This window comes from Rana temporaria, chromosome 11 (genome assembly GCF_905171775.1).
Source record: "Rana temporaria chromosome 11, aRanTem1.1, whole genome shotgun sequence".
NCBI lineage: Eukaryota > Metazoa > Chordata > Amphibia > Anura > Ranidae > Rana > Rana temporaria.
The window spans coordinates 98,632,580-98,646,782 of record NC_053499.1 but is presented as its reverse complement, the minus strand read 5'-3'; the positions used below and the strand labels follow the sequence as shown (position 1 = coordinate 98,646,782).

The window sequence follows — 14,203 nt, the reverse complement described above, 5'->3', positions numbered from 1 at the left end:
TAATTGTTGTGCTTTCCAAATGTATTGATAAGCAGTATGTATTTTGGGGACAGTCCGTGGGCAGTATGCAAGTGGGGACAGTCAGTGGGCAGTATGCAGTGGGGACAGTCAGTGGGCAGTATGCAGTGAGCACAGCCAGTGAGCAGTATACAGTGGGGACAGCCAGTGGGCAGTATGCAGGGAGGATATTCAGTGAACAGTATGCAGTGGGGGCAGCCAGTGCACAGTATGTATTGAGGATAGTCAGTGAGCAGAATGCAGTAAGAATAGTCGGTAAGCTGTATATGCAGTGACAACAGCCAGTGCTGAAGTTTTTTGGGACAATATGAATAACCCAGACCCCTGGAATAAGCAGGGCCCCAACTACCAGCACAAGTTTTACAAGACAGTTGACTACAAGAAGTTGTAGAAGGAAGGACCCAACTACTAAGGTCAGCGATCACTATGCAGTGGGCAGTGTGCAGTATGTGGTGAGGACAGTCATTGGGCAGTATGCAGTGGGAACAGCCAGTGAAGCATACGCCGTGAGGAAAGACAGTGTGCAGTGTGCCCACTTCCCAGGGAGATGCTGCACAACTGAGAGATAGTGTTCCCATTGGCTGCCAGCCTCACAATCCTGTGGTGTGGCAGAAGAGGGACACTGCAGCCAGGGGAGAGCGTTAAAGGCGAAAGCATCCCCCAATGACAGATATGGTAGCAGAGACTGAGGTGTTAGCACAATTTTTGAGGTTGCTATAGTACACCCAAGAACCCCCCTAGCGCTACCCCTGCACATGTCTGAAGAAGGGGTCCTTCGAGGCCCTGAAACATCACTGTAATGCAATAGTTTAATATATAACATGGACGCTTTTACTGAGGTCCTAAGTGGGCTGGCACCATATATGTTCTGTGGTATTTGTGGTCTTCAACCAGTGACCCACTGACCATACAGCTATTTTAAGGAAAGTGTGCATTGAAAATATTCTTTGGACCCACTAATAGGAAGGTATGTGGAACAGAAGTTAACCACCAATGACTACTCGCCTCATAGGTTTTTATGTGATTATCTGATGCAGAATGCACCCAGAGGTGCCTATTTTATCACAACTAAAATCCCTACTGGTAAATGTAGAAGAATTTGCCTTGATAGTTTCAGAAAGAGAAACACCAGCATTATAGCACGGCATCATCATTAGATGGTATTAAAAATATAATTAAATATCATGCATGATAGTTATGCCGCGTACACACCATCACTTTATGTGATGGAAAAAAATGACGTTTTCAAAAACGTCACTTTAATTGACTGTGTGTGGGGGAAAACGTCATTTTATGTCTTGTAAAAAACGACCAAAAAAAATTCAAGCATGCTTCAATTTTATGTGTCGTTTTTCAAAAGTGCACTTTTTACGTCACAGAAATTGACCGTGTGTAGCAAAAAACGTTGTTTTCTAAGACGTTTTTTCATCCATGCATGCCCAGAAGCTACTTATGAAGCAAGCTTCAATGGTAAAACGTGGTGGAACGTAACCTCACTTTGCAAGAACATTGTGAGAAAAACGATGGTGTGTAGGCAACTTCGTCTTTGAAAATTGAAGTTTCAAAAACGTCATTTTTTACTTCACAGAAAGTGTCGTTTTTTTTCATCACATAAAGTGATGGTGTGTATGCGGCATTAGTGTCTAAAAATGATAAACAATGTAACGATAAAATAACAGTTTGTTTTAAAAAGTACTTTGCCCATTAATTTATTATGTTACTACTTTTATTGATTTATTCTGTTCCAATTGTGTTGTCCTTTACAGAAGCAGCAGTTCTGAGCTATGATGGCAGTATGTACCTTAAGGTTCTGCTCCCTGGAGTCGCCCACACAGAAGCAGAAGATGTTTCCTTACGTTTCATGTCTCAACGAGCATATGGGCTTCTTTTGGCCACCACTTCTAAAGAGTCGGCAGACACTCTGCGACTAGAACTTGATGGAGGAAAAGTGAAGCTCACTGTAAACCTAGGTAAAAACTGAAGGCTTCCTTTGCTAAAAAAATAAAATGACTTAACCAAACCAGTGGCAGTAATCACAGAAACAAAAACAGAATTTAAAATAGTGTTTTTAGCTAGCCACAGACATAAGCAGTAGTGTATTTAGGTTTTGTGCTGCCCTAGGCCTGACTAAACTCGTGAACCCTCTAATTTATAATATGACCCATCCCTTTCTTTTTAAGACCCGCCCTGAAATTTTCGAGTGAGGACACTTTTCTAAGGGCCTTGGGGGGGCAATGGATTCCCTTAATTTGCATAGTTTTCCTCTCACTTCCTGTTTGGCTATAGGGCAGGATGTGGAAAACAGAAAGTGTAGCGCTAAATATATGTGTCAAAACAAAAGAGACTATAAAAAATAAATCTTATAATCATAAAGTGATAACACCAAGGTGCTCAAAAGTCCATAATAAATGGTATATAATTGCAATCTTAGTAAAGTTCAAAATCCAAAGAGATCCAAAACAGAAGTGACATGTTGTGGAAAGTAGAGGTGAGAATTGCTAGTAGATCCACCACCAAGGTATAAATTGGAGGCTTACCAGAGAGAGTGGACCTAAAAAAGCATATACTTAGTAGGTCATAAAGGCTTAAAGGGTAACAGTATCCCGGTTCCAAAGCAGCTTGTATGGTAGATAGAAAGGTAGACCTCTGAGGGTTTCCACTGTATATGCGATGTAAGGTAAATGATGGAAGATGGTACCAAATAGCAACCAATGATGACCATGGGTAGTATCCAGAAAGTCCGGAGGTGGACACTCGGCACATGCAAGCGAATAGAGAACAGAATAGGGCAGGATGTGAAGGAAAAACTCTGCAATGGGACAGGGATTGTAAAAAATAAACTGACAAGGGCTATAACCCTCCCTTACTCTATCCAAAATGAAAGAAAAAAGTGTTGCCTATGGTTCTATTTTAAGCACACATTTCTGATAATTTTATGGACAGGACTAAGAAGATATAACCTATTATAAATGCTTCCAAGACGACCTTGCCCCTCAGATGCTGCGGACATTTAACTCATTCGCAAATCCCCACGTGTCATTAGGAAGAATGTTAGAAGCCCATATAGCTGTTATCCCGAAAGATGGTAAGGACCCTTTACTAGTTTCGAATTACAGGCCAATATCCTTGCTTAATGTGGATATTAAACTCTACTCCAAAATCCTAGCAAACAGGTTGTTGTCACTGATTCCGGGCCTTGTTCTACCCGATCAAGTAGGTTTTGTCCCTGGCAGGGAAGCCAGGGACAACACCATCCGCACCCTAAATCTACACCACTGGCTCACCTCGTCGGGCACCAAGGGGTTCCTACTCTCCCTTGATGCCGAGAAGGCATTCGACAGGGTGGCCTGGGATTACATGTACTGAGGAGCATTGGCCTCCTTCCCCGCATGTTTGCGCATATTGATGCTCTGTATTCTAATCCCTCAGCCAAGGTGAAGGCTAACGGCCTCCTGTCGGACGCCTTCTCTATTAGCAACGGCACGCGTCAGGGCTGTCCGTTGTCCCCCTTGATCTTTGTCCTAACATTAGAACCCCTATTGAACAGAATACGTGACAATACTGACATCAAGGGCATCCCTTTTGAACGCAGAGAATTTAAAGTCGCAGCCTTTGCCGACGACATACTATTATCCTTGCAAGCCCCCCGAATCTCTTTACCTAACCTACTGAAAGACATTAATCACTTCGGGACACTGTCCAATCTTAAAATATATTACACAAAGTCTCATGCGCTCAATGTGACACTGTCCCCCCAAGACGTCTCTCACTGTCAGGACTCCTTCCCTTTCCAGTGGAAAGCTGAGGCCATTACCTACTTGGGAATCCAAATCACTAGGAAGTTAACAGATCTATATAGCAAAAATTTCCTTTCCTCCCTCACTAAAATTCAATCAGACCTGAAAGAGTGGGCCGCACTAAACATATCTTGGTTCGGACGTTCAGCGCTCGTTAAAATGGTTGTCCTACCTCGCCTTTTATACATAATGCAAACTATCCCAATCCACTTACCCCCCTCCTTTTTTGCGACCTACAAAAAGGCCTGCACAGCCTTCATATGTAAGAATTCAACCCCACGCATTAAATATTCGCGCCGGACCTGTGCTAAGACGTCGGGTGGAATTGGGCTCCCTGACCAATTATTGTAATATAAATATTACCTAGCTTGCCATCTAACCAGAGTAGTCGACTGGAAAACTCACAAACAAAGGAAACCCTGGGTGATGTTGGAAAACTCCTTCTCACAGTTCTTGACACATACACTACCTTGGTTGACGCCCAGATACTGGCCCCTATCTATTAGACAGCACCCTCTCATTCTCCCCTCACTTCTGGCCTTCAGGAAAGTGATGTCTCTCTTCAACCTATCCTCACAACCAGGTCCGCTGACTCCTGTGAGAGAGAACCCTGAGTTCCCACCGGGAGAGTCCAAAACATTCCTGCAAAGGGAATGGCCACACGAGGAGGTTCTGGCTTGTCATTTCTTTCATAAAGGCCGTCGGCGTTCTTACGATGAGTTGAACTCCGATTCTCGTACGGGTGCCTTTCCCTTCTGGTCATACAGACAGCTGTCGCACTTCCTTACCTCCACAAACTCAAACGACCCTTGGAATAGACGTCTCACGCCATTCGAAACACTATGCACACGCTCTACGCCCCAGAGACATCTAATCTCATATATTTATGCTCTTCTGCAAGCTGACAAGGACCCCTCCCTGACACATTCTCTACATACTTCCTGGGAAGCAGATCTACAACTGACTCTTACGGAAGACGACTGGGAATCCATCTATACATTTGCTCACAAAGGATCGATGAATGTAGCTATCCAGGAAAATGGATATAAAATCATCACAAAATGGTATAGGACCCCAGCTCGCTTACACAAGTTCTCGCCCTCAGTTCCGAACACCTGTTGGAGGTGTCAAAATGCAATAGGCTCCATGATTCATATCTGGTGGGAATGCCCTTTGCTCCAACCATTCTGGAGAGAAGTTCACTCCATAATTTCCTCGGTCACCACCTATACCTTTGACTACACCCCAGCTCAGTACCTTTTACACCACACATCCCTCTCCCGACACGCCTACCAGAAATCGCTGGCCATGCACATGGTCAATACGGCCAGACTCTGCATCCCCACCCACTGGCGTTCATCAGATATCCCAACCATCAGAGAGTGGCTGGCCAGGGTGTCCAAAATTGAGGAGATGGAGGAATTGATTTATATTGCCCAAGATCATATTCAGAAGTTTACAACGACGTGGGCCTGTTGGTCACACTTCAGGAACTCAGATTTTTACAAGTCCCTCTTCCCTTGCTAGCAATAAATTACTTGTCAGAAGGATTCTCACGACCTGGACCCACCCCACTCCCCTTTTTTTCCCTTTTTTTTTTTTCTCTTCCTTTTTTCTTCTTCTTTGCTCTCTCCTTCCCGCTCTCTAAACTAGGGCCCTTGGCCCCTCTGGCGATATAGCCGACCAACACCTCCTCCAGGCCCCTTGTTTGAACCACAAGTGTCGGTTATCCATGGTTTGTCCATAGGCTTATGGTATTTACCTGGTGTTATTATTTTAAGTACTGCATGGTTCTACTTTACGTGCTCATTGATGCCGTGATAAACGGTGTTACCTTGCTTATGTTATGCCATAATTGTACTACCAGAAGTATTGTCATGTTTTTTGTACTTGTGCATTTTTGTACGCATATATGTATGACTATCTTTTCCTTAATAAAAACTTTTTTGTGGAAAAAAGAAGATATAACCATGCCAATGGTGCAGCAAAAAAACATATAGCACATTGAGGAAGGTTTGTGGTCCAGGATGATAGGACAGTCAAAATTAGAAGCAGCTTGTGTTACACTAACAGTGTAGCACAAGCCGGCGGGAACTCTTTCCGTGCTGCCCCCCTGCAAAGTGCTGCCCTAGGCCTGGGCCTTGTTGGCCTAGGCTAGGATACAGCTTTGGACATAAGGCATATGAAATGCAGACATAAGCTCACTTTTTTTTTTCATTTTCAAACAGCACATGCAAATCCACACATATATTAATCAAATGTGCATTTCCATGAAATGGGAAAGAAAAGTTCAGACATTTTCCCACCGCAGCCATTATGTCAAGGGAACATATAAACCCTGAGAACTGATGGGCATGGATTCCTACTGGTGCCAATAGACACAATGAGGTTTATTTACTCCAAGCAAGGGGTATCTATCAACTTCAGACATTGGGGTTAATTTACTAAAGGCATATCCACTACACAGCAAGTGCACTTGGAAGTGCAGTCATTGTGGATCTGAGGGGAATCTCTGCTGATTTCTATCATCCAAACATGTGCAAGCAAAAATGCTGTTTTTTTCCCTTGCATGTGCCCCTCTATAGCTACAGCGAATGCACTTCCAAGTTCATTTGCAGTGCACTTGTAGTGCACAGTGTATTTGCCTTTAGTAAATCAAACTCCAATGTCCAAAGTTCGACTAAATTGAAATTGATGATCCTTTTATTAGCCATAGATACCCCTAGCTTGGACAGTTGTAATAGAAGTGGCACAAAACTTCTATTTATATAAACACTTCATTCATTTAAAGCGGTGGTTCACCCTAAAATGCAAGTTTCTACCATGAAATCTAGCATAGTAGCGTGAGCTACAGTATGCCTTTATTTATTTATTTTGCGCCTTACTCACTGTTAAATCCCGGAGATACGTTTCAGACTCCCAGCGGGGAATGGGCGTTCCTATGCAGAGGGGACAATGATTGACGGCCAGCTATGGCACGTCACGCTTCCCGAGTAGGACTCGGCTCTTCACGGCGCTTTACGGCGCCTGCGCACAGACTAGGAGCTGACTGCGCAGGCGCCGTGAAGAGCCAAGTCCTATTTCGGCTATTTCCGTGAAGCGTGACGCGCCATAGCCAGCCGTCAATCATGTTCTCCTCTGCATTGGAACGCCTACTAGACTGAAACTTAAAGCGGGAGTTCACCCATTAATCTATTTTTTTAAACAATCCCCCTAGATTAATGCTTGTTTTGTCTAGGGGAATCGGCTAGTTGTTTTAAAATATGAGCTGTACTTACAGTTTATGAGATGCATCCTCTCCGTCGCTTCCGGGTATGGGTCTTTGGGAGCGGGCGTTCCTTCTTGATTGACAGTCTTCCGAGAGGCTTCCGACGGTCGCATCCATCGCGTCACTAGTAGCCGAAAGAAGCCGAACGTCGGTGCGGCTCTATACTGCTCCTGCGCACCGACGTTCGGCTTCTTTCGGAAAATCGTGACGCGATGGATGCGACCATCGGAAGCCTCTCGGAAGACTGTCAATCAAAATAGGAACGCCCAGTCCCGCAGCCCATACCCGGAAGCGACGGAGAGGATGCATCTCGTAAACCGTAAGTACAGCTCATATTTTAAAACAACTAGCCGATTCCCCTAGACAAAACGGGGAAAAAGTATATTGTACGGGTGAACTACGGGAACTGCTTTAACTACGGGATTAAACAGTGCGTATGGCGCAAAAAAATAAAATAAAGGCATACTGTAGCTCGCGCTAGTATGCTAGATGGCATGTTAGAAAAAAAATAAAAAAAATTTAGGGTGAACCCCCGCTTTAATATTTTGTCTTGTGTTTTTTGCATTTTTCTTTATAAAGGAATACATAAATTATCTCTGAATATGGGTGATTCTACCTGTAGCATTTTCGTTATTTTGACTAAATAGCTTAGCATAGAAATAAAGTGCAAGAGCATTACTTTAAGGTACTGAAATTGTTCTTGTTACTTTATGCAACCGATTATACAGTCATAACTTAAAAATATATACAGTAATACTGTATTTGCAGTGTAAACACATACAGGGGCTGATTTACTATTATCACTGCGCTGCGCCGGGTCATGGCTTAATTAGTGCGCTGGATGAAGCCTTAATTAGGCGCATGAACCGGCATTCAAGTGTTCATTTTAAATATTAATATGCAAGTTTTGTCCTAAAAAGTGTTTGGGGACCTGAGTCCTGCCCCAGGGAAATGTATCAATGCTTTTTTTATTTTTTAAAACGGCCGTTTTTTCGGGAGCAGTGAATTTAATAATGCTTCAAGTGAAACAATAAAAGTGAAATAGTCCTTTAAATTTCATACCTGGGGGGGTGTAAAGTCAGCATGTGAAATAGCGCATGTTTCCCGCACTTAGAACTGTCTCTGCACAAAATGACATTCTGAAAAAAAAAGACATTTAAAATTCACTCGCGGCAATAATGAATTGTCGGCTCCCGGCAATTCTGAGAGGATTCATTCATAAAAAAAAAAATTGCGTGGGGGTCCCCCCAAATTCAATTACCAGGCCCTTCAGGTCTGGTATGGATATTAAGGGGAACCCCAAATTAAAAAAAAAAGGCGTGGAGTCCCCCCAAAAATCCACACCAGACCCTTATCCGAGCATGTTAACCTGGCCGGCCGCAGAAAAGAGGGGGGACAGAGTGCGGCCCCCCCTCTCCTGAACCGTACCAGGCCACATTCCCTCAACATGGGGAGGATGTCCCTATGTTGATGGGGACAAGGGCCTCATCCCCAAAACCCTGGCCGGTGGTTGTGGGGGTCTGCAGGCGGGGGGCTTATCGAAATCTGGAAGACCCCTTTAACAAAGGGGACCCCCAGATCCTGCCCCCCCCTGTGTGAAATGGTAATGGGGTACAATGAAACATTACAGTAGCCGGTTTTTGACAATTCCTTTATTAATATCTTTCCGCGCTTCTTCTTTTCTTCTTTCATTCGAGTTTCTTCCTCTGCTTCTTTCTTGGGACTTCTCGTCCGAATCTTGCCCGGCGTCTTCTCCCATCTTCTTCTCCTTCCGTCGGCCTTCTCGTCCCGCATCTTCTTGTTCTTCTGGACGCTGCGCTTGAAATTGAATTCCCCGCCATGTTCCGCTCCTGGGACCCTACCACCCTCTGATGCAACAGGTAAACTCATAAAAAAGTCATGTGCGTCAGAGGGGGGCGGGGTCACATGAGCTACACACGACAGGGAATTCAATTTCAAGCGCACCGTCCAGAGAAGAAGAAGCTGTGCAAGATGCGGACGAGCTTCCAATTGAAGTTCCCGCCGTGTGACGCTCATGTGAAGAGAGAGGAAAACTATGCAAATTAAGGGAATCCAGACAGGCTGGATAATATAGATCCTTGTAGTCTACTCAGTCCGACCAGCAAGCATGGGCACACCTTTGCAAAGAGGCTGGGTCTGCCACGCCATACCCCATGACTCCTGGGGTGGCCGGTGAGCTTTGCTCTGAGGTCCACATATGACTGGGCTGTAGTGTTGTCTCACTCACAGTAGCCCGGTCCGTCACCTACCTCCATTTCGGTTGTAGTTCTGTCAGGAATGCGTCAGCGAGTCCTCGATTGGGCGGCTGGGCATTCCTGGGGTTCGGGGGTCCCCTCCCTTCCCTGCTCCTTTTTCCCTTGCTGCATTGCTAACATTGCCGCTGTCAGGGGGAGGGGGCCTTCCTGAGGGGACTGTGTTATCTGGCCTGTGTGTTTTTCTTTTTTGTATTGGGCTTTCCTGTGAGGTAAAAAGCCATGTGATGAGCACAGATGTTTATGATTATACTTCAGCGAGTAGTTGGACTCTGACTGATTGGTGACACCTGTAAGGTCCCATACACACGAGAGGCTGGTAAACTCGAGTTCAGAGGCATTTGGGCATTTTTTTCAACTGCCCCTGCACACATTTAATGTTATCCTATGTGTCCATGCACACATTCACGTTTTTTTGTGTTTTAAAGCAGTTGGGTTTAGGCTTGTTTTTTCAGACGCAAAATTTTGGGTTCAGACGCAAACGTTTTTGCGTTTCAAAGCTTTGGGAGGGTCTATAATGTCTTTGTTATGAACGCTGATAGCCACAAACGCGGTAAAACACAGCTAAACATGGCAAAACGCTGCAAAATTCGTGGCAAAAATGGGCGTTTTAAACGCCGGTTTTTGCCTTTGAAAACTTGAGTTTACATGTGTTTGCATTTGCTTCTCATGTGCATGGGGCCTAAAGGTTTTGCTTTTTATGCTGTAGCCCGTGTCTTATCCTTAAATTAAAAAGCCCTAGGATGCTTTTCCTGTTTAAACACAGGTCCCTTTCTTTTCCTCTCACGCTGTGTGCTGAGAGCGGACGGCAGCGCTGGGCAGTCTCCTCCTGAGGTGAATCCCCTGGTTCACCCTGGTCAGCGCAGCAAGTGGGTGAGAGGCCCTGAATAGGGCTCTAGGAGCTTTTGTCTATTTGTAAGGACAGGTGTGCATATTATAATACACACTATGTAAAAATTAATTAATATTTGGAGTCAGTATCTGGGTCCTTCCCAACATGCTGGTGGTGACAGTAGGTGTTAGCACCTGGGATTCCCACAGAGTTTTTATTGTTAGTCCTGGACACGTTTGTGCCAGGGTGGGGGTGGACTGCGGGCAGGGCGGTAAAAGAGTGCCCCCTTCCCCCGTTATCCCCTGGGGAATGCTCTGTTATAAAGCCATGGACCAGGTACCTAGTAAAAAAAAAAAAGTAGAATAAGGCATTTATGGGTGCGTTTTTTACTGCTGCAAGGGACTCTCCTAAGCTGCATAGTGCAGCTGGGTTTCCGCCGAGGGCTCAGTCTTTTTTGGATCACACAAATCAGACTGCTGTGTAGGTTTTTTCCTTCTGTGCCCTTCTTTGATAATTTCTGAGATGCGGAATGAGAAAAGCCACTGAGGGCTTTTGTAGTCCCTCACTGCCGTGCGGGAACCCCCGCTTTTATGGATCTGACTGATAGAAGTACTGACCCGTTCCATGTTTACCATGCTAAGTTCTGGCTTGCGGCCTATTGTGGCCACTACTCTGGAGTCTCAGTCGGCGCTGGCACCATTTTTTGGGAGGTTTTTCAATTTCATTGAAAACTCCCATTGGCGGCTATTTTGTCATAGCCGTGATATGGCGCAGCTTACATTGCGCCGGCTATTTTCCTGTTCTGAACGCTCGGTGGCCATCTTGGAGTAGTCCTGACCCCTAGTGCTGTATACAACTCATGGAGTGAGCATTTTGCACCAGACAGTGGAGGAGCACCGACTCTCTCCTGAGGTATTAGGCTAGCGGACCAGCTGGTCCACGGCCTCATATAGGTCTGTGATGCTTCATTGTATGCTGCGCCCTTGTTATCCAGGGCTTCGGTTTCAGAATGGTTTTATGCACACGGTGGTGTAGTGCCTAACTCCATTACTTGGCAGCAAGAGAGTCATTGGTTCGAATTCGGACACTGACGCCACTCTGCCTGGAGGTGCATTGTCGCTCCCTGTGTCTGCGTGGGTTTCCTCCGGGTACTCTGGTTTCCTCCAAAGGCATGTGTGCATACACCTACATAATATACATAAAGACTATGTGTGTTTATTGTTTAGGGGCAACCCTCCCAGGCCGTCAAGGGCCCAGCTGGGGGACTAATCCGTCCCTGGGTGCGTTAGCCGATCACACCGACACCCAAATCCTGCCAATGTATGTAGCCTTCCCTCCCTGTCTCTAGGTGGGAGGGGCGGCTTGCGGGTTCACAATTCGGTGAAACCTCCCTGCTCTCCGACCAGTGGGTCTGCAAAGTGGTCTCTTCGGAGTACTAGATAGGGTTTTCTCCTATCCACAGAACAAAGTTCTTTCCTTGTGTCTTCCTCTCCCGGCCCGTCGGTCTGCCTTGGGCAGTGTGGGATTTGCTAAGCTGCGGGGTAATTTTACCTTTCCTGCAGGGCGAGAGTTTTGGGGTTTTCTATGGGCCTCAGGCCCTAAATACCTTTGTGAACGTCTGGTAGTTCCGCATGGAATCTATTTGTTCGGTGGTAGCTGTGCTCCATCCAGGGGATGCCCTGACGTCCTCGGTCATCAGGGACGCATACATGCATGTCCCGTTTTGCGCATGTCACAGTGTTTTTTTCTGTGCTTCGTGATGAGAGAGGGGACACGTGGCCCTGTGGCCCTCCCTTTTGATCTGGCGTCAGCACCATGGGTTTTTATCTAGGAGCTTGTACTTATCCTAACTTTGTTGGGACAGCAAGGCTTTGCCTCATTGGCTACTTGGACGACTTTCTTCTGAGAGCAGCTTCTGTCTCCGACCTAGTGGATGGGTTATTCCCATTCAGACCCTCCGAAGATTTGGGTGGGTGTTAAACATTTAGGCCAGAAGGTGTAGCTCAGTGGCAGCAAGCCTGCCCTCCATGTGTGTGACCCAGGGTTCAAATCCTGGGCATGCTAGGTTCCGACTCAGCGTTGGAGTATCTAGTGTTGATCCAGACTCCTCGGTGGCAAAGGTCCTCCTTCCCCTGGAGAAATTTCAGACTCTTCAGTCTGCGGTGAAGGTATTGGCATCATGCAATCGGTCTTCTCTCCGGGCGCCTGCTGGTTCGGGGCCTGTGGGTAGCCTCCTTCAAGGCAATACTGTATGCCCAGTTCCACACCCTGGTTTTCCAGGGGAAATACTGTCCAGGTGGTAAAAATCTCTTGTCTCTGAAATCATCAGATTCCGGTGCGCCACCTAGTCAGTCTCTCTGAGTTGGTGACAGAGATCCCCGACTCTTCGGTCCGGGAAGTTGTTTCTTCCTTCCAGTGGTCGGTGTTTACGACGGATGCCAGCTCACGGGTTGTGAACCTGGGGGGTTCACAAAACTGGGGGGTCCAGTCAGCCCTGAGTCGCTGGACTTGCGTGGACCTATGGCCACACCTCCCTGAATGTGTCTGGTCTCGGTAGCTACCCAGGGTCGGGCCTGGCTAGTGTTCATTGTCCTACTATTTTAGGCGATCAGGCTATGTTTCTCCTCGTGGTCGACCGATCTGGTTTCAGCCGGACAACACCACGGCCGTGGCGTTGTCTACCATCAGGCGGACTACTGGAGTCGCCATATGCTGGACCAGGGCGACTAGTCTTTGTGCTTGGGGTGTTTCGCTCCCTTGCAAGAAGTGAGCCTCACAGGGCATGGATCTCCTGGCCGCTCGTCTCCGCCGCAAGGGTCTCAGTTAGTGGTCAGGTCTAGTGATCTGGTACCGTTCCTCCATGGTAGTTGCTCCCTCGGCTGCTCCACAGAGTGGAGGCTGAGGAGATCCCGATGATTCTAATCGCTCCAGATTGACCTCTGTGTCCTTGGTACGCCGATATCAGGCGCCTGGTAGCGGAGGTACCCTGGCGGTTGCCAGGGCAGGAGGTTCCTCTGTCTCAAGGTCCCATACTTCCTCCTGTTGTACAGTCACTGACTTGCTTAACATGGTTATTGGAAGCCAGACTTTAGGTGACCGGGGTCTGTCTGACTCGGTCATGTCAACAATGCTGAGGGCACCGTAGTCTTCTTCCGGAGGATCTACCATCGCACCTCTCTTGGTGAGAAGGGATGGAGTGACGTCCACGGACGTACTCTGTGTCCAGGGTTGTGCTGTTTTTTAAAGCTTGGAGTGGATCCAAAAATTGCTTAAAGCACCGTTTGGGGGCAGATTTCAGCCTTGGCTGTGTTCTTTCAGTGGCCTTTTTGCAGCACGTTCACTGGTGGGTCCCCTTTTTTGTGTGCAGGGGGTTTGTCATATACTTTCCCCTCTTGGCCCATCTCTTCCCCTATGAGTTTTGACTCTGGTGCTCTCGGTTCTTCAGGAACCTTCCTTTGGAAACAGAGAGATTTTCTCTTGACACTATCTCAGAAGGTGGCCCCTTTAGTGGCCTTTAACTCTGTTAGAGGGGTTTCTGAGTTGGCGGTCTTGTCTTGCAAGCCGCTATGCTTAATCCTCCAAAAGGATTAGGTGATGGTGCCCCCGCGACCTTCCCTTCTTCCGAAGGAGGTTTCGGCCTTTCATACTTTAGGCGTGGTATGTGCTTTGCGGGTATACCGGCCTACTATGGCTCAGTTTCGGAGCTTCTGACTCTCTTTTGTGTCGGTGTCTGGTCCACAAAAGGGCCTGGCGGTCTCGTCGACCACTATTTCTCGGTGGATCAGGCAGGCAGTCATACAGACCTATGCTCCTAAGGGGCGGACCCCCCTTTCCAGTCACGGCACTTTCGACCAGGGCAATTGGTGCTTCCTGTTTTTTTTTCCCGACATCATGCGTCAGTCTCACAGGTGTGCGAGGCGGCGACTTGCTTGTCCGTTCACGCTTTTTCCAGAATTTACATGGTTGCTGTGAGTGCATCTTATGATGTTTTTTTCAGCCGCTAGTTTTTGCCGGC

General features: G+C 46.8%; 1 protein-coding gene across 13 annotated transcripts in view; it reads left to right on the top strand.

The window, feature by feature from the left end:
• The window catches only part of NRXN2 (neurexin 2), a 2,907,124-nt gene that overhangs the window by 1,699,417 nt on the left and 1,193,504 nt on the right, over positions 1 to 14,203 (top strand). For all 13 annotated transcript variants that reach the window (XM_040327841.1, XM_040327834.1, XM_040327835.1 and 10 more), the window contains one exon: positions 1,785 to 1,988. In XM_040327841.1, the coding sequence (XP_040183775.1) occupies positions 1,785 to 1,988 (204 nt within the window). The remainder of the gene's footprint in view (positions 1 to 1,784; positions 1,989 to 14,203) is intronic.